Here is a 25,371-nt window from a genome sequence, read left to right on the forward strand (position 1 = left end):
TCTAGAAGAAGGCAAAAACCTTGCAAGGCTGATGCCAATTAGCCCAATGCAGTGAAAAATTACTTCCTGACCCCTAATATGGCGATCAGCATAACTCCTTGGATCAACAGAAACTACTAAAAAAAAAAAAAAAAGTTTTATTCCCATACAATGTGATTTTATTGCTCTCCGCTAAGGCATCCATGCCCCTCCTGAACATGTTCAAATTATCAGCCATTACAGTATCTTGTGGCAGAGAGTTCCATTGTCTGTGTTTGCATTTTTATTACGTTTACATAGCATTTGCGCTTTACTTGCGTTTATGTGCCGATTAGATGGCATTTGCATCAGGTTTATTTGACATTTGCATTTACGCACCGTTTTTATTTACGTGGTGCTTGCATTGTGTTTATGTGTTGTAACGCAAACGCAATGTTAACTAAATATTAGCAGGATGTTAAAGGGAAGCCGTCGCCACATTTTTTGGAAATATAGCTAGTGGCAGGTTCCCATAGAGCTATTAACTAACTGATAGCCTTCTTTTAGCTAAAAATTGTTGCCCTCAGATTCCCATATACTTTTACCTGGTATTCAGTGATATCTATAGGGAGTCGATCGGGCATGGCCTCATCAGGCTGAATCCAGCAACTCATGCCTTCTCAGCGTGCAGCAGTAACACCATCCATAGATATAAATATCAGGTAAAATTATAATAATATAACCTGATATAATTAGAATTATATCAGGTTTTATGGGAAAACAATTTTAAGGGAAACAATATTTTTTTTTTTAGCCAAAAGAAGGAAGACTTAATAGGGCTTTAGGAACCTGCCACGAACCCTTTAACACGATGTATGAACACAGTATCTAGATGAGCATTGCAAGATCATACACTCTGCCACTGTTCGGATAGTACAGAGATTACAATGGTTAAATACAGAGATTGATATATCTGCAGTCGTGGGAGCTAGAAACAAAATGCCCCTGAATCTCTGTAGCAGCCCCTACAGATTGCTATGGTAATAGAACTGTGGATGTGCACGCTGTTCTTTTTACACCAAGAAAATAAATTTCATGCAGCTTTTGTTGCATCGGAATTTAGACAAATCCACCATTGCTTTCCTTGGACAGGAAGAACAGAAACAAAGCTGCTCTGTGTGAATTTGTTACCATATCCCCAAATATCACACACACCTAAAAGATCATTAAAAAAAAAAAAAAGTAGTTTAAAAGCACAACTTCTGTGGATTTATTGTGCATATAAAATATTTTATAATACACCAGCTATTGTCTCCAATTCCTTATAGTTTCATCATCCTAATGAAAATGCAATAATAATGGAAGTGTCAGCTTGTTAAACTAAGAAATCAAGTTTGTGTCGACATTTCAAACCATGAAGTCTCAGGTTTTAGTATATTCATATAAAATGATAAGCATTGTACATTATGTCACACAGAAGAGTAATGGTTGTTGTTTGTATGACCTTCTATTTTGTGAATTCATTGCATGGAGTCCTTGGCATTTGCACAGGCTTCTCTACACCAGTCTGTTTGCAAACTGCCAATTTTAAGTGTCCATAAAGACCGTTATTTCTTTTCTGTATCAAAAATAAAGAAATAACACACAACACCCTTAAAAAGCAGTAAGCAAGTCTGTGTGGACTGGTTGAACAATATCGGTTTCCAGAATTCCAGTTTAGGTTCCAAGAGCTTCAAGTACCATTGCAAACAAATCCTCGGCTGGGAGGCACTGGTGGGAAAATGAAAATGTCTCCTTCTGTCTGGATTATAAAGTGCTACCTGTTCTGGAGAACTGTAAAGTATCTCTGTACAGGGCAATGTGCATTCAAGACGATATTACACAAGTTCAGCTCCTGTGTGCCACTTTCTCTTGTTGGCATCATCTTTAGCCTCCGAGTCGTTGTCCTTCTCCCCAAGCAAATCCACCAGGACGATCTTCTGGTAGTGGATTGTAGTTTGGGTCTTCATCTTGGGTATCAAAAATTGCCTTCCTACAAATCAAATTTAAATACAAGTAATCATGAAAATGCAATTCATAAAGATGATGATGCAAATTAGTTACAAAAAGCTGCTCAGGTAGACAGGACCAAGCTGGGATGTAAGGTTAGGACTCAAACCTCATAGCATACATCCCAGATACAAGCAAGAATCTGGCACATAATGCAATATGTGGCCCAATGAGAATGCTTGCTGAAGACTATGGAAGCCTAGTGTATGGGAGCATGCACAGATCATGCTCCCTAAACAAGCCTTTTACTTACAAAATGTATGGAGTCTTTAAAATTCTTCCTCCTCCAGGCTGGTTAGGAAATACATCCTCTAAAAAGAAATAGATGTGTCCAACAGCAATGCCTAAAACATGTGAAAAAAAAAATTAAGACACTACTATAGTTGAAAGTATACAGTATATTTGGAACATAACAAGTGTTCCTTGTAAATGAAATCTATTTCCACTGAAAGTCTGACCATACATTTTAGATATTGTATATACTCAAGTATAAGCTGACCCGAGCATAAGATGAGGCACCTAATTATACCACCAAAAACTGGGAAAACCTATTCACTCAAGTATAAGGGTGGGGAATGCATTGGTCGCAGCATCCCAGTATATAGCCAGCCATTCCCCTGTAGTATATATAGCCAGCCAGCTCCCTTTATGGTACCCAACAATTGGGCCATGACCCCAAACCACAGGCTTTAATGGCATAGGAAAAGAGGGGGTCTATGCCGCTATGTATAGAGAAGTCAGTGAAGTTTGCCCCTGAGAATAAATATACTAAGAAGATTGTAATTTAAAAGGACATCTACCACCAGGATAAGGGATTGTAAACCAAGCACGTACTGACATACTGGTGTGTGTCCCATCTGGCAGGATCCACTCTTTTTTAAGCTTCCTATGCCTTTGTTTTTTAGCAAAAAGGCTTGAAAAAAATTATGTAAATGATCATGAGGGGCTCCAGGCTCCATTAACACCTAAGGAGCCTTGAGCCCTTCAGGCTCTTTTGCATAATTTAAAAATATATATAATTTAAAACCAGGGTAGAAGAAGCTAATACAAGAGCAGATTCGACCAGAGGAGGACACACACCAGCATGTACGTTGCCAAACTTTTCACATAGTAAAATTTTTGTTTCTACCAGTACATGCCATAGCTAGCTGAAAGCACACGATTGCCAACATGAAATGGCAATGAGGCATCTGTATCCAGTTAACCTGCCAGGTTCCCAATACCTTGAGTAAACTTGAACTCAAAAAATAAATAAGGCAGAACAATAGCTAAGACAAGTTCACTGCCAAGTCATAAAGGATTAAGTGAAGCAACAGTTTTAGGAAACTTTACACTGTGTACTAGATTACTTGACAAGAAAAATGTGTCATTGGAATATTGTAATGTTACCATTTATTTTCTCATGCATGTAATGAGTGCATTTTGGGTCCAAATGGGTGTGCAGAGAGCTGGGTGAATTATAGAAAAGACACATTGGGGCACATTTACTTAGAAAGTCGGAAACTGCACTTTCCGTGTATAATGCTGGGTGCGGTGATTCACTAAGATTATGCACCAGAAATCATGAATCTGTCACTTCCCCGCACTGGCCCGACAAAGGTCACTAAATTTTTTGTGGTGCACCTTTAACATAGGGCGTGACACAATTTGCAAGTTAAACAAGGCGCTCAGTCCGAATCATTTGGACCGACCAACGGCACGGCCCTAATTTGTGTTGCAATGGAGGCCAGCGCAGCTGTGCCACAAAAAGGGTCGAGTGCGACACAATAGCAGTGCAAGCCGTTATCTCCTATAACAGTGATGGCGAACCTTTTTGAGACAGAGTGCCCAAACTAGAAACAAAATCCACTTATTTATTGTGAAGTGCCAACATGGCGTTTTAACTAGTAACTTATTGCTACTTCTTCCACATCTTTCAATTGTATGGCCCCCTGAGGCAACCAACACAGTTGAAAGAAGGGAAAATTCAGACGTTCAGACGGTGTAGCTTCTCTCCAGGGTCTCTCTGTAGAGGAAGAATGGTGGGTCCAACAGGAGAACACACAGAGATAATGCGGTTCTGTCATCACATTCTCACTTTTCCCACAGTTCCAAACTGCTTTAAAATAGCGCTGATTTGGTGGATTTGGTTCTATTAGGTTAACTCTGTCCTCTTGCAATGGTCTGAGTGCCCATATAAATGGCTCTGAGGTTCGCCACCACTGTCCTATAAGAACGTGCAAAGTCTGACAAAAGTGAGGGGCAAAGTCCTTAGTACAACTTAAAATTGAAAATAAAGGGGACCTGTCACTAGGAATGTCACTTTTAGCTGGTGACAGGCTCCAATACCCCGATTTTAAAAATGCCTTTGTCAGCATTGTGAATAACATCAGTAGTTTATTGGGTGGGGCAGCTGCGGCAGTCTATGTTTGTGTGCCTGTGTCTCCTCATGTATTCTTCCACTCCTCCACACTATCCTTTTTGCTCCCCTGCCTTCTAAATGCACATGACAGGAAGTGTGGAGGGGTGAGAGCTGCAGGTGTGTGAAGGAGAGGAGACTGACATAGGCACACAGGCTGCAGCTGCCACCTCCCCAGGACTCACCACATGCTACTGTTGTGAGCCAGGTAATGTTAAAAAAAAAAAAAAAAACTATTATAAACTACTGAAATGATTCAGAATGACGACAACTAGCATAGGCTATTGGAGACTGTCACCGGCTAAAATCACATTTCTGGTGACAGATTCACTTTAAAAACCAGACTGTGATAGATTTTACAGCAGTCTTGTGGCCTTACATAATAATAGTCTGGTGTTGACCCATTAAGGTATAGGAATTTTCTAAGCATTATCTATGAAGATGAAAAATAAGAGAAGGATCTCCTGTCTAGTGAATAACAACTATCCATCCTTATTTATGGTGGCTCATCCCTAAAGAAGACACATTATTTGGATGGTGAAACCTGTGGTCTTCTGGCTCCTTCAATAAAATCAAAGGGGTAAACCTAGCTGTGCTATTACTTTAGCACAGAGACTGAGCCATTCTGGACACAGGCTCATCCTTTGACAATGTGAATGACCTGCTTTTATTTTACTCCACTTGTAAACCAGGCTGCATTTCTCTTACCCAAGAGATCCACAATAATGGAGTTCCCCAGCAACAATGAAAAGCCCATGAGGACCCACGGAAGGAATGGAGCCTGGAAATTCAGAAGCCCAAAGAAATTCATTCGAACATAAGGATTTCTTCTGCTCCATACATAAACAAGCATTATTGTAAATGCTTGGCCAAGGAAAACTAAATTGACAAAAAGTCCAAAGATCTTTAGTTTTTTAAGGAAAACTAAAATATGGATGTTCAAACTGCATACATACTGCACATTTTCTGCTTAGATCTGAAGACACATTTCACTCCGATTCTGACGTTTGAACTATAACTTAGCTATCCTGTGGGTAATACATTAGTATGGTGGGACAACCTCTAAAGGAAATCTACCATCAAAATAAAGAATGATAAACCAGGGGCATTTGCTCAAAGATCCAGACACTGATGGTGGTAATTTTCATATAAGGACAACCAACCCCCCTAGTTACAGAGGGACCTCTCGTGAAGAAGCTCTTTGGATGTTACTTTAGTCCCATGCTGTAATGATCAGCTGTAAGGCGTCTGGAATGAAGCTTCATTGATAACCCTTGTTCCCATGAAAGTACAATACTTTGAAAATCCAACGATTGCCATTCGGACAAAAAACATTTGTCTGGAGGTACAATTATAAAATATACCGGTTCTGACTTGCATACAAATTCAACTTAGAAGGTTGCAGAAGCCCATGACATCTGCAGTGCAAATCTGCCTTTTCTATGCATTTGCATTACAATATAATTGTGAGTTATAACTTACTCTTGCTCCATTACAAAATCCTGGGGTAGTCACAGGGGCTGGACTTTGGTTTAGATGCATTTCAAAAAACAACATGTGCCTTGTCTGTGTCACTCCTCAGATCTTAGCCCCCACCTTTGTGCTCCTGTACAGCTCCACCTCCTGCTCCTTCTTTGAGGTCACAGCCTGGTGAGATGACATCAGTGGAAGAAGAACAGAGCTGTACAGGAGCACAAACATGGAGACAGTCTGCAGCTCAGACAAGTCACATGTTTTTTGAAATGCATCCAAACCAAAGTCCAGCCCCTGTGACTACCCCAGGATTTTGTCAGGATGCAAGAGAAAGTTATAACACACAATTATATTGTAATACAAATGCTTAGAAAAGGCACAGAGGCACGTTTGCACTGCAGGTGTCATGGGCTTTTAGAATCTGTGTTTAGTGAAAAATGGGGTCCCTGGTGACAGGTTCCCTTTAAGAACACACCTAAAGAACCTATCATGCACATAACATTACATTGCTCACCGCTTCTGAGATTGCAGTATGTGCAGGAGAGAGGGTGAGACAGATGTAATGCTGTAAAACCAAAAGTGTTGAGGGGCTAGGATAGCCATTATTCCTCATTAGCATAATTTTGATAAGTTGTTTTGAAGGAAGAAGGTTGTTTCAGGTGATTCGAGACAACCAGGAAGTGTAAGCAAAGGAGAAGACAGGCTTGTTAAGGCTAAAAAGAGCAAGAGTAACCTTATAATAAGCTGTGTGTTACAATTTTCATGGAACTAGACAATCCCTATTCGTAAGATACTAAAATATCCTACCAGATTGTACTAATGTTTCTTAAAGGTGACAATTATAGGCACCCTTATCCCACATTGTCCGGCAATAGAAATTGTGTTTCTGCACAGGAACACAATGTAATATTTTTTCCTCCTGAATACCTGGTGTGTGTATAATATATATATATATATATATATATATATATATATATATATATATATATATATATATATATATATATATATATATATATATATATATATATATATAGTAGACATTCAGTCATTTATATATTCCTAAAGCAATGCCATAAAAAGGATACAGTCATTAAAAGGCCACCGAAAAGGAACATAAATACAAAATCTGCAGTACGACCCCGAAACGATCCTTCTTCAAGCATCCGGCAGTATCTATATCTGAAGCAAACATTTTGTCAAGGAACTGTCCCATTCAGTGAGCGACAAATGATTTCTTTATTAAGTAAAGCAGACCTTTGCTTGAGTAAGGGTAGCGTGCAAAACCTCACAGTATGGAGAAGTATATGCAGAGCTTGGGATCCAATTCTAATATTTAAATATTTTCAAAATACAGCTAATGACTGGTTCACATACAGGACTATTTACTTATTTTAGCTAAAAATAGTTTCCCTTAGATCCCCATAAAATCAACTTTATACATTCAAGCATATATTCAGAACTAGAAGGTGTGGCATTCTGCAAACTCCGTCAGCTCCATAGAGATGACTGGAGCAGAACGGACATGCATTGCCCTCTGCTCCATTCAGCTCAGGGAGCGACAAGGGGTCTGACGACGGTGCCTCGGACCCCATGTTCTCGTGATCTCTAAGGATAGGGCCTAACTTGTTTGGTGAGAAAAACCCCTCTCACACAACCCCTTTAAATAATTCCAACAATATAATCACTTAAAAAGGATACAGAAAAATCATATTAAATAGAAAATTGAATCCAACTGGTCCAAAAAACAAAAAGTTTGTGATTAGTCGCCATACCTGGAGGAAAAAAGGAAATGCAGAAACATCCAATTATTAAACATCATTTCGTTTGTTAACCCCCTTTAGTCCTGGTGGACATGTGACCGCTCAGTCTATAGAGCGGCTCTGCTTCTCTCTGCATCACACTACTCCTTGCAACCGTATCTCCCTTCTCAATAAGGCCCGCCAACCCTCAGATTGCGGCTCCCGCCCTGCTGTCTGCAGCTTCTAGTGCAGCAGCAGGGCCGCAACATTATTCTGTTTTTGCCACAATTTGCGGCAAAAACAGAACAAACCAAGTGTGCAGTAAGCACGCGGTGTTGCAGGACCTTCCCTGCTGTATAGAGGAGAAGCTCAAGGACCCGTGATGATGTCATCATTACTTGACCATCCGGCGTGATTGTCTTGTTTGTGCACTGCATTGTAATCTGCTCTGAAGTCTATGTTACTTATTATACAATTGCAGTATTATGCAGTCGTGGTTTCTGGGGGTATTTTACTATGGTTTTTGGCACATTTAGGGTTTGGGTTAATAGCACGCCCCCTGAATGGTAGCGGTATAACAATGCAGTGCTTGGGATGAAAAAAAGGTTGTGCACCCCTGCACTAAGGTCTTTGACACCCGCAAACCTTGCTTCCGTGACTGGTGCGGGAGCAGAAGAAAACTGCAGTGACGTCTAAAGACATCACTGCATATCCCAGACCTGCAGCGAGGAGTTAAAAGAAATTTACCATTTGTTTTTATGCATTGTGAACCAAACATACATTGAGAATGCGGTAGCGACACCAATGCAGAAACATATCTTGTTTAATCCCTGAACTGAGTGGTTTTGCTCATAAAACAATTATAGAATTTAGGATCTTTGGAAAACAGGAGCTGCTTGAACTGTCCAGACAGGACTAATCAACCTGAGCTGGATTACTCATACCCAGCAAGCTTGGGAATGGTGCAACTATTGATTACTTCTGTCTGTCAGGGAAAACACAATGATGACTTATTCTTAGCTTATGATGGGCAGGACAAGGCTGAAGCAGTGCATAATTAGGGTGAGCACAGCCACAGGAGTGGCAGGTCCTCATTTTATAATTACACCAAAACCACTCAGTTCATGGATTAAACAAGATAGGTTTCTGTATAAAAGTAGAAACAGAATTCTCAAGGTATGTTTGGGTCATAATGCATAAAAAAAAAAAAATGGTAGATTTCCTTTAAAAATATGCATAAATATAATACGGACAGAATAGCTATGGGCCTAACAGAGATATCCAAGAACAACGCTTGGGTAACAGTCTATCACTCGATGTAAGAGGTAACAAGGGAAGAAAGAAGTCCCCTGCATGCCAGACACAGGGGCAATTACAATGGAAGTGGTGGCAAATGGAATTATTATCAGATTAATGAGAAACCCTTTAAAACGAAGTACCGTGTTCATATCACATGTCTACATATTAAATATCTGCCTGCAGCTGTTTACCCGGACAGATGTCATACACATTCTCATTTCCTGCACATGCAAATATTATCCTCAGCACAGGAGACAAAGCTGGCAGGTTATTACTTCCTGTATCTGTTGCCTGAGTCTACAACTTTATAGCATTCAGTTGTCAACAACTATAGCGAGGAAAACACGTACCTGATAATTTCTAAATATCAGTTCTGGGTTGAAATATAGCTGAAATGGCGTGATGATTTCTAATTGCTGGTGGAAAAACAGAGAATAATAAAGGTAAAACTTTCCAAACAAAAGTAGTAAATTAATAATGTATTTAAAAATCATAATTAAAGTATTCCATGTGTTATTATATGGTAAAGATGTACTGTATTATGATTTCCACAGACTTAAAGGAAACCGACCACTTGTAGTGGCAGGTTTCTGATGGAAATACCGTGCACCAGCTCAGGGTGAGCTGGTGCCGGAGCTTATTTTCGTTAGTGTTTTAAACCGCGGTATCGCGGTTTAAAACACTTTTTAAACTTTATAGCCAGCGCAGGCAGGTACGCGCTCGGCGCTTACCGTGCGCGCGGCTACATAGGAAGTGAATGAGAGCCGCGCGTACCTGCCTGCACCGGCTATAAATTTTAAAAAGTGTTTTAAACCGCGATACCGCGGTTTAAAACACTAACGAAAATAAGCTCCGGCACCAGCTCACCCTGAGCTGGTGCCCGGTATTTCTATCAGAAACCTGCCACTACAAGTGGTAGGTTTCCTTTAAGGGATTCTTCTTACATGAGACGTTTGCAATAGATTCCTTATTGCTTGTGGTTTTACTAAACCTTGGCAATTTCTCATCCTATAATGTTCATGATAATTTGACACATTCATGAAAGAAAGGTCTTATCTTTCGACTTTTGTTTGATGTCATTAATGGCATCTGTTTCCGGAAGTGTAATATAACATGTCTCCTTGGTGAGCAACCATATACTACACTCACCGGCCACTTTATTAGGTACACCTGTCCAACTGCTCGTTAACACTTAATTTCTAATCAGCCAATCACATGGCGGCAACTCAGTGCATTTAGGCATGTAGACATGGTCAAGACAATCTCCTGCAGTTCAAACCGAGCATCAGTATGGGGAAGAAAGGTGATTTGAGTGCCTTTGAACGTGGCATGGTTGTTGGTGCCAGAAGGGCTGGTCTGAGTATTTCAGAAACTGCTGATCTACTGGGATTTTCACGCACAACCATCTCTAGGGTTTTCAGAGAATGGTCCAAAAAAGAAAAAACATCCAGTGAGCGGCACTTCTGTGGGCGGAAATGCCTTGTTGATGCCAGAGGTCAGAGGAGAATGGGCAGACTGGTTCGAGCTGATAGAAAGGCAACAGTGACTCAAATCGCCACCCGTTACAACCAAGGTAGGCAGAAGAGCATCTCTGAACGCACAGTATGTTGAACTTTGAGGCAGATGGGCTACAGCAGCAGAAGACCACACCGGGTGCCACTCCTTTCAGCTAAGAACAGGAAACTGAGGCTACAATTTGCACAAGCTCATCGAAATTGGACAGTAGAAGATTGGAAAAACGGTGCCTGGTCTGATGAGTCTCGATTTCTGCTGCGACATTCGGATGGTAGGGTCAGAATTTGGCGTCAACAACATGAAAGCATGGATCCATCCTGCCTTGTATCAACGGTTCAGGCTGGTGGTGGTGGTGTCATGGTGTGGGGAATATTTTCTTGGCACTCTTTGGGCCCCTTGGTACCAATTGAGCATCTTTGCAACGCCACAGCCTACCTGAGTATTGTTGCTGACCATGTCCATCCCTTTATGACCACAATGTACCCAACATCTGATGGCTACTTTCAGCAGGATAATGCGCCATGTCATAAAGCTGGAATCATCTCAGACTGGTTTCTTGAACATGACAATGAGTTCACTGTACTCAAATGGCCTCCACAGTCACCAGATCTCAATCCAATAGAGCATCTTTGGGATGTGGTGGAATGGGAGATTCGCATCATGGATGTGCAGCCGACAAATCTGCGGCAACTGTGTGATGCCATCATGTCAATATGGACCGAAATCTCTGAGGAATGCTTCCAGCACCTTGTTGAATCTATGCCACGAAGAATTGAGGCAGTTCTGAAGGCAAAAGGGGGGTCCAACCCGTTACTAGCATGGTGTACCTAATAAAGTGGCCGGCGAGTGTAGATTTCCACAAAGCTTGCTAAATTCCACTTCACAGCCTTTTAGCTTTTCTGCACCCCATGTCCCAACTGTTTCCACCCACATCCCAGGTTCACTGTATCCTCTGCAGCACCAATAAATCAACTCTTTTTGGTTCAAAATGTATCTTATTTAGTGAACCAGAATTCAGATACCAAACTAGGAATATTAGATACATAGGATCTTTATATTCAAGGGAGTGTGACTTGAGTCACAGAAAGTCCTTTACAACTATGGCATGAATTCCTGATAAGAAAATACCCCCCGTAACTGAGAACACAAACAACCAAAGGGCTCAGAATGGGGATGGGAAAGTTTTGTGATTCCCCAACACCCAGTGCCCATGGAAGATTGGTCTTTAAATGAGGTTCCAGGAATTATTTAGGATGAGCTTATACCTAGGAAAATCACTTTAGTGCCCACTGTAATGGCCATGACACATAAGTAACCTCTAATAGGTGTCACTTCTACAAATTCATCACTCGGAACACATGGTCCCAAATATACAGACCCTACAGTAGTCTTTTGGAGACTCTTCTTCTGCAGGACAAGGGTCACCGGGCATTGCCTATCCAAGCATCAATATTTACAATAGAAGAAACATTAGGAGTATATACGTTTTCTAAACACTTACAGGAAAGTGTATAGTAATGGTAGAAGCTGGTTGTCATCACCAATACATAGCCTTACACAGAGTCCACCTATATGTCACAGGTGGGACATCCTGGACTGACGTGTCCCTACGGTCATGGCTGCACAGTGTCGCCCCCTATGAGTATGGTGAGAATAACACCAGGCTGTGGTGTCAGCAATCCCACTCATTGTCAGAAAGGCGCTGCACACCACGCATCCAGGTGAGAGCGCTGCCCTCTACCTGCCAGTACGGTGCCGGTTCTTACCACTACAGCGGTGGTGAGCACACAAGCCGTGGTGTACGCTCTGGTCACTGGCGGGATCTGCATATACTCCTGCCGGAAAGTCTGGTACGCCATCTTGCTGCCTCCCACCGCTCCTCCGCTCTCATCTCCGCCTCGTCCAGACCTAGCACATCATCCAGACACATTCAAATGCCTGCACATCCGCTAACCAATAGCATCGCGACCACCACCTTCTGCTCCTCCTGAATGGCTGTCTGTTCTGTCTCTCCCGCCCACAGCGTGTAGTAATGTCACGTCCGCATCCCATTGGTCCGCGTAGTGAATGTTTGTAAAACACCATTGGTGGAGGAGGTGAGGCGCCGTTATCAGCGGGATTGCGCAGTGACCTAGTCATGGGGCCTGTACGATCCGTGTGTCACTGTAGCAGAAAAGACCTATGGTAGGAGTCTCTTTGCCCGAATCCAAAATGGCCGCGTTTACCATACACGTTGGCGCATGCTTAAGTGCAACATAATGTTCAGCATTGGTTGGCTAGTGTGACGTAAGGTATTTTGGCGCTGAAGCCGGCGGGAACTGGGGACGAAGCGGAGAAGTCTGTGTGCTGCCTAGGGTCACAGGTAAGGCTACTGTGGTGTCATTCATATGTTATTATGCTGTTACCTGTACACACACGTGCAAAGTAAAGGGGGTGATGAAGTTTTATCATTTGTCTTACATTAAAATGAACCTGTTACTGGGTTGTACGCCTCTAAACTAGCAGTCCTCTCAGCATTTTTAGTATTTCCTCTTCTATCTGAACTCTCACCCATTTACCAATAAAATATCCCTAAAGTCTGGAAAATATGACTTGTCTTATCCCATTTTCACATGCTTGACTTTTTTTTACATTTTTTGAATTTTCTTTTAAAAATTAGATTTTGTATAAAATCGGGTATTCTTACAATTCTCGCATCCCCCTACCTGTGAGGACTAGTAGTTTAGTGGGGTTAAACCTGGTGACAGGTTACCGTTAACTCTTTAACAGAGATCTTCCATTTGAGTTGATGCATTATAAACCAAATGTACCTTGAGAATGCTGTAGAAGCTTATCTTGTTTAACCCCTTAAGGACGCAGCCATTTTACAGCTTAAGGGCGCTTTCACACATTGCATTTTGATTGCGTTTGAAACGCATATACAACAGCTGATGTGAGGTAATTTGCCTAATTACATTACCGTTTACGTTTGTAAATGCAATGTTAACGCATGCGTTAACAAAATGCAAACATCGCGTTTTCGATGCGTTTTGTAAACCGAAACGTTAACAGTGATGTAATTAGGCAAATAACCTCTCCTCAGCTGTTGTATATGCGTTTCTAACGCAATGAAAACGCAGGTCAAAACTCAACGTGTGAACGCGCCCTAAGGCTCAGTCCCATTTTTTAGATTCTGACCTGGTCTATTTATATGGTTATAACTTTTGAACACTGTTACTTATCAAAGCGATTCTGAGATTGTTTTTTTTTTTTTCCCCCCACATGTTGTACTTCAATTTAGTGGTAAATTTTGGCTGATAAGTTTTGCGTTAATTTACCAAAAAAAGAAAAAAATGATGAATTTTTAGAAAAATTTGCCATTTTCAAAATCACAGCGTTTTCAGGCAGATAGATTTACCACCTAAATAACTTGCAGAATAACATTTCCCATTTGTCTACTTTACATTTTCATAATTTTTGAAATGTTTGGATAATTTATTTTGACGTCACGCGGCCTACAAATCGAATAGCTATTTTCAGAATTGACTATTTTGGGGATAAATACTGTTTGAAATCAAATTTTACATATTTAGCAACAAAAACCCCCTATATAACAACCCATTTTCAAATCTGCACCCCTCAAACTATCAGAAACAGCTTTTACAAAGATTCTTGAGATCTTCATAGTAATTGAAATTTAGAATGGTCAAATTCTAGAATGGTCGGTTATACGTTCATTTAGCACCAAAATTTACACATTTCCAAAAGATAAAAAGAGAAAACTCACCATAAAATTTGTTCTACAATTTCTCCTGAGTGCAGCGACCCCCCCCCACATGTGGCCGTTACTTGTTTTATGGGCGCACAGCGAGGCGCAGGAGGGAAGGAGCACCCTGCAGCTGCCAGGATTTTAGTTTTCTCGTTGCCCCCTTTTGAAGGCTATAAAATTTTCGCTTTTCCGTTATTTGGGCCATGTGACGGCATTTTTTTTGCGGGACGAGATGCTTTTTCCAGTGTTAACATTTTGGGTTTGGTATCACCTATTGTTGAAAATTTAGGAACTTTTTTTGAGGTCATGAGTAGAAAAGCATCAATTCTGTACTGGATTTTTTACTTTTTTTTTTTTTTTTTCGTGTTCGCCGTATAGCCTAATAATCCTGTTATCTTTATTCTTTGGGTCGATACGATTACGGGGATACCAGACATGAATATTTTTTCTTATGTTTTACTAAATTTGCCAAATAAAACCCTAATGTGGGGAAAAATCTATCATTTTTGCATCGCCGTCTTCCAAGTGGCATAACATTGTTACGTTTTTGGCTACAGAGCTGGTTGATGGCTTGTTTTTTTGCGGGACATGTTGTTCTTTGCAACAGTATCATTCTGGAGTACATATGTTTTGTTGATCACTTTTTATTGCATTTTTAGTGGGATATAATAGGTAAAAATCATAATTTTTGGCGGGTTTTTGACGTTTTTTTTTTACGGCGTTCATCATATGGGTTCAATAGTTATTTAGTTTTATTCTATGGATTGTTACGGACGCGGTGATACTATATATGTGGGGTTTGTGTTATGATTTAGACTTTTTTTTGAGCGTTATATGTCTCTTTATATGTTTTGGGGCTTATGGGCATTTTTAGTGATTTATAAAGTAATTTTTTATTGAAAAACATTTTTTTTACATTTTTTTTACATGATCCACCATGAGATATGAACAAGCAATCATCTGATTGCTTGTTATTGATAATACTCTGCAATACTAATGTATTGCAGGGTATTAGCAGTGCCAGCCTATGCAGATGCATAGGCTGACACTTTGCCTTTAAGATGACGCCATCTTAAAGGCAATCCCTCCAGACTTCTCTGGGGTCCCGATCGGACCCCAGAGGTGCCAAAACAGCGATGCCCCCCCCCCCCCTCCGAAAACAGAAAGCATGTTAAATGCCGCGGTCGCGTTGACCGCGGCATTTAACGGGTTTATCGGAGCCCACTTTATCATTTATCGGAGCCCACTCCGACCGCGGGTGTTAGCCGGGCATGTCAGCGGTAAATTACCGCTGAAATCCCGCGGCTAACGATGCCGGTTCGGCTGCTGTGCAGCGCTGAACCGGCATAGTCTCTGCGCAGTAGCTGTACTGCGCTGAGCGCTATTCGCGGGACGCAGCGCAGTACAGCTACGGCGCAGAGCGCTAAGGGGTTAAAGGGAACCTACTACCACAAATCTACCTATAAAGGTAGATCGGGTGGTAGGTGGATCAAAGGGACGTGAGGATAGCCCTTTTAAGGGCTAATCCTCACATCCCAGCACTTTTTAGTAACTTATCAAACTTTTATGCTAATTTTATTATGCGGCTACTGGGGCGTGGAGTAGCCGCATCTGAGGTTACATGAGGCGGCTGCTCCACGCCCCAGTAGCCTCTTTTCTCCTCCTACTCACCATCTTCAGCTCGTAGCTGCGCGCTCTCGTCCGACGATCCTGCAGTCTGCACATGCGCAGAACAGCAGGCCCGTGCCTGCGCAGCACCGGCTTCGGAGCAATGACCACGCAGGCGCGGGCCTGCTGTTCTGCACATGCGCAGACTGCAGGATCGTCGGACGAAGATGGTGAGTAGGAGGAGAAAAGAGGCTACTGGGGCGTGGAGTAGCCGCTTCATGTAACCTCAGATGCGGCTACTCCACGCCCCAGTAGCCGCATAATAAAATTAGCATAAAAGTTGCTAAAAAAGTGCGGGGACCTCACGTCCCATTGATCCACCTACCACCCGATCTACCTTTATAGGTAGATTTGTGGTGGTAGGTTCCCTTTAATCCCTGAACTGAGTGGTTTTGGTGAAAAACAATTATAAAATTCTAATGAAGCTCTGTAGCTTCTGTGCCTGGCTCTGCGCTTTTCCTCTCACGTTAGTTATCCACTGCTCAAGAGAATGCAAAAAAACCACTGCGTTGTGCATGACAGGCAGAAGTAAACAATCTCTGCACCATCCCCCAGCTGCTGTGTATGAATCAACCATCATATGGGTTCAATAGTTATTTAGTTTTATTCTATGGATTGTTACGGACGCGGTGATACTATATATGTGGGGTTTGTGTTATGATTTAGACTTTTTTTTGAGCGTTATATGTCTCTTTATATGTTTTGGGGCTTATGGGCATTTTTAGTGATTTATAAAGTAATTTTTTATTGAAAAACATTTTTTTTACATTTTTTTTACATGATCCACCATGAGATATGAACAAGCAATCATCTGATTGCTTGTTATTGATAATACTCTGCAATACTAATGTATTGCAGGGTATTAGCAGTGCCAGCCTATGCAGATGCATAGGCTGACACTTTGCCTTTAAGATGACGCCATCTTAAAGGCAATCCCTCCAGACTTCTCTGGGGTCCCGATCGGACCCCAGAGGTGCCAAAACAGCGATGCCCCCCCCCCCCTCCGAAAACAGAAAGCATGTTAAATGCCGCGGTCGCGTTGACCGCGGCATTTAACGGGTTTATCGGAGCCCACTTTATCATTTATCGGAGCCCACTCCGACCGCGGGTGTTAGCCGGGCATGTCAGCGGTAAATTACCGCTGAAATCCCGCGGCTAACGATGCCGGTTCGGCTGCTGTGCAGCGCTGAACCGGCATAGTCTCTGCGCAGTGGCTGTACTGCGCTGAGCGCTATTCGCGGGACGCAGCGCAGTACAGCTACGGCGCAGAGCGCTAAGGGGTTAAAGGGAACCTACTACCACAAATCTACCTATAAAGGTAGATCGGGTGGTAGGTGGATCAAAGGGACGTGAGGATAGCCCTTTTAAGGGCTAATCCTCACATCCCAGCACTTTTTAGTAACTTATCAAACTTTTATGCTAATTTTATTATGCGGCTACTGGGGCGTGGAGTAGCCGCATCTGAGGTTACATGAGGCGGCTGCTCCACGCCCCAGTAGCCTCTTTTCTCCTCCTACTCACCATCTTCAGCTCAGGTTGATTAGTCCTGTCTGGACTATTCAGAATGCTCTCAGCTCTGGGATTAAACAAGATATGTGCCAGCATCAGTTTATCCGCAGCATTCTCGAGGTATGTTTGGTTCATAATGCATCAAATCAAATGGTAGATTTCCTTAAATAGCAAGTTCTTTTTCAGATCCTCTAGGGCTGGTCCCACTTACAGCAATCCAAGAGACATTCAGGTCACTACACACTAGATACATATACTGAGAGAGAGAGAGCAAAGGTCAACAGAGATTAAAAAAAAAAAACCTAGCAAATACCATTGCATAAAACCACTCTCCTGTTCCCTTGCAATGGGTCCAGCATAAAGATCATAAGCAGCCAACTTGTACTCTGTCCCTCCTAAAGCAATATCTGCATGGCCTGACGTGAGTGAGAGCTCTCAGACAGCACCAGGCACAACATAAGTGCATGCATCCAGTAGTCGAGTCAGCTGGAGATAATGTGCTTGGTGATGAAATGACACACATTACACCTGTGCAGAAATGTAGTGAGGTGGCGCTGGGGGCAGTGCTGAGGGGCATACTTTTACCAGACATGGTGGTACTGAGGAGGCAGGGCAGCCCAACTTGACCAAAGAGCTCTCCTGCCTTCTTGAGTGGATGTCATAATAAATGTTCTCCCCACTCTGAACCTCTACGCATCTTCCTGTTTCTATCTCCTTCAGTCGTATTTAGTGGCAGCCGTGTGTGCGTGTGGTGTGTTTTTTTTTTGTTTTTTTTTTTTCCTTTTTTTCCTTCGTCTCCATGACACACTGGGAGAGGCGATGGGGGGAGCAGGATGAATCATAATCGCCTGCTGCCGGTCCCTCCTATTTATCAGTGCAGAAACATGTAAACAAAGATCCAAAGTTTAAATACCGCACTAATGGAAACATCAGGAATTATGGGTCAATTGGTGGAAATTTTACACATACACAATTCTGCACAGAATTTATATTGGTGGCCAGCTATTTTAAGGTATTTTGTGGATAAGGCTAAAAAACCATCCCTGCTTCGTTTTTGAGTATCCTCCCAAAGCCAGACCATAAAGAATTGCAGCTGGAATATTTCCAGTGTCAGTGGGATCTATAGCTTGGTATAATATGGTATTTTAGTGTTCCTTTTTTTTTTTTTTTTTTTTTTGAGCAGCTTAGTATGGAATTATCTACATCTGTAGCTTTCTTTCCCAACTATGACTTTTGTAAGCTACACAACTAGAGAAACGTTATAAAGCCACAAACCATCTGAAAGATGCAATTTCCTTCCTTCCTTCTTTAATCCAATACCAGAAACCTGGTTATAGCTGTTTTAGAACCCAACATGTAGGCATCTAAATTGATGCCCCTCCTTCAGCCTATGAGCCTGACATATTGGTGGATTGGTGGAAAAAGATGACCATATTATGCTTGTTTTCACTCGTCTCCTGATATATTTTTTTTTTTTTTTTTTTAATAGGTAAATGGGCAGCACTAAAAAAGATGCGTCCTATCCTAGAAACCGTTCTGGTTTCATTTTAAAGTAGAGAATCTCCCTTTTAATATTACACAAGGAATGTGTTTCTAGGTGACACAGAGCCAGAGAAATTCATTGTTAAAGTTACAATTGTAATTTTCATATACCGTATATTCCGGCGTATAAGACGACTTTTGAAGACAGAAAAATCTTCTGTCTTCTCAGGGGTCGTCTTATACGCCGGTAATCGCGCCCGCCCGCCGTGTATTCACGGCGGCGGTCGGGTCGCGCTGCATGGAGAGGGCTCACGGCCTGAGCCCTCTCCATAGCCGGTAAGTCTTTGCTGCATACCTGGGATCGCCGCTCCCCGATCCGTCTCCATGGTAGCCTCGGGTCTGATAGCACATTGTAATGAATGAGGAAAATCCCCATATACTGCCATACTGTAGTATGGCAGTATATGATAGGATCGATCAGACAACCTAGGGTTAAAGTACCCTAGGGAGTCTGAAAAATATTATAAATAAAAAAAGTTAAAATAAAAATTATAATAAAAAAACCTAAAATTTCAAATCGCCCCCCTTTCCCTAGAACTGACATAAATTTAAATAAACAGTAAAAATCAAACACATCAGGTATCGACGCGTCCAAAATGCCCGATCTATCAAAATATGATGACGGTTTTTCAATGTGTTTAACCCCGTAACGGAAAATAGCGCCCTAAGTCGAAAATGGCACTTTTTTGCCATTTTGAAAAATATTTTAAAAATCTATAAAAAATGATATCATTGAAAATATTATCAAATTTTGCAAAAAATGACACCACCCACAGCTCCGTACACCAAAGTATAAAAAAGTTATTAGCGCCAGAAAAAAAATAATTTTTGTACAGGAGGTTTTCATTTTTGTAAATGTATGAAAACATTATAAAACCTATACAAATTTGGTATCCCCTTAATCGTACCGACCCAAAGAATAAAGTAGACATGTCATTTGGGGCGCTCAGTGAAAGACGTAATATCCAAGCCTACAAGAAAATGGCGCAAATGCGTTTTTTCACCATTTTCATTGCATTTGGAATTTTTTTTTTCCCGCTTCTGAGTACATGGCATGGAATATTTAATAAAATTTAAGGTACAGTATGGTAACATTTACAGTAAAATGGATGATGCTAATGTTGTATGCCTTATGTTTATGAGCGACAGGTTTCCTGCTATATACCTGCATGTCATAAGAATTTAAAAAAATTTTTAAAGTTTTTTTTAACCGGTGTTTTGTATGCGTTGGAAAAGGGGTAGTCTTATACGGCGAATACCGTATATACTCGAGTATAAGCCGAGTTTTTCAGCACAAAAAATGTGCTGAAAAGCCCAAAGCCTTATACTCGAGGGAAAAAAAAAACAAAGAACAAACCCTCACCTCTCCGGCGCCCCGGCAGGTCCCTGTGACGTCGCAGGCTCTGTTGTCAGCGGCAGCCGCTGGAATAGTATTGTGTGTGCCGGCTACCGGCACACACATTGATGTCAACGGCGGCCGCTGGAATAGTATCTTGTGTGATGTCGGAGGTGTGCGCTGCACGGGATTGCCGCTGACTGATGCATCAGAAGACCTGAAGACCTGCCGGGGCGCCGGTGAGGTGTTTTTTTTTTTTTTTTTTTTTTTTCAATCTAATGTCTGTATAACGGGGCGGGGTAGGGGCTACATAACGCGGTCTTTTAGGTATAACAGATCGGGGGGGGGGGCGCCTGCATTATGGGGTAGGTGATGGTTATATACTGGTGCACAGGGGCTGGCAGGCTATACAAAGGTAGGGCACGGGCTAGATGGCTATGTACTGGGGCACGGACTGGCTTGGTATGTACTGGGGCACGGACTGGCTGGCACCAATGCATTTCCCACCCTCGGCTTATATTCGAGTCAATAGATTTTCCCAATTTTTGGTGGTAGAATTAGGGTCCTCGGCTTATACTCGGGTCGGCTTATAATCAAGTATATACGGTATATCTTAAACTCTATATTTTAAACAGGAAAGTAGGGGGTTCGTCTTATACACCTGGTCGTCTTATACGCGGGGAATATACAGTACCGCTCCCACTCCTGACTAACTTTAACTGAGGATATCTCTGAGAAACACAGTTCTTATGTGATTTTAAAGGAGAGTTTATTTACCAGGTCCTACAGTTATCTCAATATTGCTACCATGGTGCATCAAGGGTGCTGGTTCCTTTTGCAGCCCCTTTAAGTTTAGAAGTATGGCCCATGGACAAATACATTTTGCTCACCCCTGGCCTAAACCCTTAGATCAGGAATAGAAAAGATTTAAAGTAAATTTCATATTTTTTGTAATTCATTATGTTTGAGTTTCTATGTTGGGGGAGTTGGAGTTGCTCCATTTGCTACATGGACAAGATGGGCTCATCAAGGGAAATGCCTAGTGTGATAAATATGGTCAGTGGGAGGGGGGGAGGTTATACTACGAAAATCCCCCACTTCCCTCCAGCCTCATCCCAATCAGCCTAATGGAGCTATTGAACTCTACAAAGGCTGCAGAGGAACTCTGGCTCGGTAGGGGGTTGAGCTTCAAAGCATTTCCCCAGTCACAGCAACTCCAAAGGCTTGAGCTGATTTTCCCTCACATTTTCATCCAGGAGTCAGTCATAAGCACAATACGTTCATTAGGGACAGTTATCGAGTTGTGGTCCATCTCAGCCAAGGGCAAATACATTTTTGGAAACCTCTATCCCCAGAGTAGCATCTCTATCCCCAGAGAGACCTTGTGATGGGACCGTAGCAAATGGGTCAGATTTGGTAATAATGGGATTCAGGGATTCACCTGGATCCATTGATACCATAAGCCTGACGCTATGACTTCTCCAAGGTACTGGATGTCACCAATAGGAACTAGTCCATAATACTGTAGCTCTATGGGAAAAGCTAAATGGAAGTGAAACCACTTTTCCCCCTTTGTCGGTATATTTGCAGTGGGACCTACATGATGAAATTGTAATGATCTAGTGTGAATACACTAGCCTGCCTTCCCTGTAAGACTTTTTCCATGACTGGGTTCTATTTACCAGTCCACCCTTGTAAATATCAAAATATAACACCAGGTGGCAGTAGAGGTCAAAATATTGTCTTTCTGGTTCTAAAAATGTTATGTTCCAGAAAATCTATACTTTTTTATTTTTTTTTTTCCCCCTTCAACCAGTGATAAACTAAATTCAAGCAGACTTTCTGGACCAGATACAAAGCCGGAGGGGAAGAGCGATTCTGACCTAGGATAGGCTGTGTCAAGTGTATCTAGTTAAATGTATATGTTGAAATGTGTGTGTGTGTGTGTATGTATATGAATATATATAATATATTAGTATTGATGCTTGTCATAAATGTTTGTAATCATTTTGGATTTTTTTTTTCTTCCCACAGATCTTTGACAAACATGTCTTTTGTCCCAATGTGTTATGAAACCCAATTTTTTGGGTTTACACCCCAAACATGCATTCTGCGACTGTACATTTCATTTCAAGACTACTTATTTGACATGTTGTTGGTTGTGGAAAGTGTTATTCTGAAGAAAATAGAGAAGGTTCCGAACTGTGGGATTAGCCGATCAGAAGTTCGGCAGAGCACGGAGAAGTATTTGACTTTTGTAAATGACCGCTTCAATCAGCTGTTTCAGAGGATGGAGCAATGTCTTCTGAAAATGGTACTGAAAATCCCCCGAAATGTCCTGCTCCCGGAAGACAAGGTGCATATAGAATTCCTGTACAGCAAAGAGAAATTTGACACTCTGCAGAACGATACAAAGTCTCTGCAGACACAGTACAAAGCAGAATCGTTGGCTACTCAGGCACTACTAGCTGAACTGGAGGAACAGAAAGCCATACAAGCCGAGCTGGGAAAGATACTGGTCTGGTTTGATGGTATGGACAAAATCTGCAGAGAGCATGGAAACATTGACCTGTTGGAGAGCTTTGCTTTTATGGTCCAGACATCAAAGAAACTGCAGAGCACAGTAAAGACAATTGATAAAAAACATAAGAAATTGAAACTTGATACAACATCCAAGAAACTTTTGTGATGCGTTCTGTTAAGTAAAGTAGAGGGACACAGAGCGCAAGTGTTGTTTTTTTTTTTTTTTTTTTTTTTTTGTGCTTACTGACATTTTGTTTGTCAAATGCTCTTCAAGGCAAAATGGTGGTAATGCTGTTTTACCATCTAATTGCTACAGAAGTTGGTATATACTATATATACATACAATGGAAAATGGGTGCCTATAGAAGAGATACAAATTACATGTCTTCTAGAGCACAATCTTGGACCTGAAGTTGAGCTTTCAGTTTTTAACTTTAAACAAGTAATTTCATAATATACTAAAAAAGTGCCCGAACTCCTTTTACTTCCCACCTACTAAGCACCATAAAAAAAATTAATAAAAAAGTTTAGTTTGCATAACTATATGAAGGACAAATTGTTCATGCTAGTGTTGCCATTTTAATATTCTGTGTAAATCTGGAAAAGTTTTTGCTGTGTCCCTATACACTTGTATAACTTGTTTTTATACATTCATGGACCCCTTACACAGCTCAGTACATGTCAGACATTTGAGGTTTATTTCCTGCTATTGGAATAACCATATGTGATAGATGTAGTTTTTGTTATTTCAAGGTGCCCAATACTGTATAGCTTATATAATGTTAATATTTATATGTAAATATCTATAGTATATGTTTTATATATGCTTTAATTTAAAACTTTGGTCTTGTAACTTTTTGAGGGTCTTCTGGCTATCATGGTCTCATTTAAATGGGCATCTAACTGGCCAGCAGCAAGTACTGAACATTGTATCTTGCTGTCTATGGGGAGAACTTGGCTCTCCATAACTAGACACTGAGCTAAAATGGTACAGCATAGGCTGTATTCTATTTCTATCAATAAATGTTCATGCTATGCAGGTTCCACCTCCAGGGCCCTTCATTCATCCACTTCCTTCTTTCTTGCAGCCACATGTAAAGGAGAGGTAGTTGCGCTTGTTTCACCACTCTAAAATCGGGTCCAAGATTGAGCACTAAAGAAATGTATAAAATTATATATAGGCAGTAACACCCTGAGAGTAGAGAAAATGCAAGACCACATAAAAGCCAGTAATATGTATGCAGATACCTTCTATTCAATTGTTGAGCTTCAGAGAAAGGGTGAACAATATGTGACCTAAATGTACAATATGGGAAAACTGCTTTAAAGAGTAAAATACTTGAAATGTTGTAGGGCATGCAATTAAAAGCCCCTTTGCAATTGAATTAGTTACCCAAATCTTGCTTCTTTCACTGCTATTCAGTAATCTTCCCCCTGTTATCAGCCTCTTTCAGTGATGCCTCATATTGCCATTGCTAGGCATATTCCTCCGTCTCTGTGCTGAAGACTGAGTGAGAATTTACTTGACACACCTCCTATCTCCTGCACTGCTCTCAGCTGATTTCCTCATGGCTGCTGCCAGGATCCCTAACTAATATAACCACAAAACACCTACACTCGTATCTCTCCATGTACACCCTCAGCTTTTTCTACAACACTATATAAACAAATAGTCCACCAGAAGCTGCAGCTCATACACCAGTAGGTAGACAGAGGAGATAAAAAAAGCAGATATAATGTGCTATATGTCCTCTTCTCCAATCTGTCAAATGTTCTGTGCTGCAGTTTTAGGGTTTTCCATTAGGTTTTTTTTTTTTCCTTCCCTATTCCCCCACATACACTTGATTTTTCACTGAACCCATTTTGGCATATGGACACATACAGATTAGTTTTCTCTTCCAGGTTTCAGTGATTTCCCCCCCCCCCCCCCCCCCACAACCCCACACACACAATTTATAAGATCAGTACAACATACACAGATAAAGTCCAATAATAACAGGCGGTTCCGTACTTAAGAACACACAACTTACAGACGACCCCTAGTTACAAACTGCCCTCTAGATGTTAGTAATTACTGTACTTTAGCCCCAGGTGACAATAAGCAGCTGTAACAGTTATACAAGGTGTCTGCAATGAAGCTTTACTGTTAATCCTGGTTCTTATGACAACCCAATATTTTTAAAATCCAATTGTTACAGAAACAAAAAAAATTTGGCTGGAACTACAATTATAAAATATACAGTTCCGACTTGCATACAAATTCAACTTAAGAACAAATCTACAGAACCCAGAACTTGGTATTTCCTTAAGCAACCTTGACTTGTGCTGAGGTCTAGACCTTGTACAGAGCCTCTTCCTCTTCAGATAACTGATCTATCTTATAATACTGAAACTTCCTGTCACTGAATAAACCTTCACGTTTTCACTTATGTAAATTATTCAGCCTCTTCGCTACAAGTTGCACACTTTTGTGTGGGTGTTTCTAAGATGCGCAAGCTATGATCTCATTGGTCAGTGGCGCATGCTTGCGATGTCACTGGATGCAGGTTCAGCCTCTCCATCTTGCTGATATTTAGTTCTTTATAGAGCTGGAAAACAGGGTTGGGACACC

General features: G+C 41.4%; 2 protein-coding genes across 3 annotated transcripts; one reads left to right on the top strand and one right to left on the bottom strand.

Moving 5' to 3' along the window:
* Window positions 1–1,204: 1,204 nt before the first annotated feature.
* DERL2 (derlin 2) lies at window positions 1,205–12,506 on the bottom strand. The gene is made up of 7 exons (XM_072136126.1): window positions 12,201–12,506; window positions 9,270–9,335; window positions 7,580–7,653; window positions 6,967–7,060; window positions 5,114–5,309; window positions 2,261–2,351; window positions 1,205–1,990 (listed from the first exon to the last, which is right to left on the bottom strand). Exons 1-7 carry the CDS (start codon window positions 12,291–12,293, stop codon window positions 1,885–1,887), a joined length of 720 nt encoding a protein of 239 aa, XP_071992227.1. The 5' UTR covers window positions 12,294–12,506; the 3' UTR covers window positions 1,205–1,884.
* Window positions 12,498–22,960, top strand: MIS12 (MIS12 kinetochore complex component). 2 transcript variants are annotated; one of them, XM_072136128.1, is made up of 2 exons: window positions 12,498–12,618; window positions 22,272–22,960. In XM_072136128.1, the coding sequence occupies exon 2, from the start codon at window positions 22,285–22,287 to the stop codon at window positions 22,924–22,926; it is 642 nt and encodes a 213-aa protein (XP_071992229.1). In that variant the 5' UTR covers window positions 12,498–12,618; window positions 22,272–22,284; the 3' UTR covers window positions 22,927–22,960. The 2 variants fall into 2 exon arrangements, with proteins under 2 accessions (XP_071992229.1, XP_071992228.1); XM_072136127.1 differs by lacking the exon at window positions 12,498–12,618 and adding an exon at window positions 12,626–12,796.
* Window positions 22,961–25,371: the final 2,411 nt, after the last annotated feature.

Source organism: Engystomops pustulosus, chromosome 2 (genome assembly GCF_040894005.1).
Source record: "Engystomops pustulosus chromosome 2, aEngPut4.maternal, whole genome shotgun sequence".
NCBI classification, from domain to species: Eukaryota; Metazoa; Chordata; class Amphibia; order Anura; family Leptodactylidae; genus Engystomops; species Engystomops pustulosus.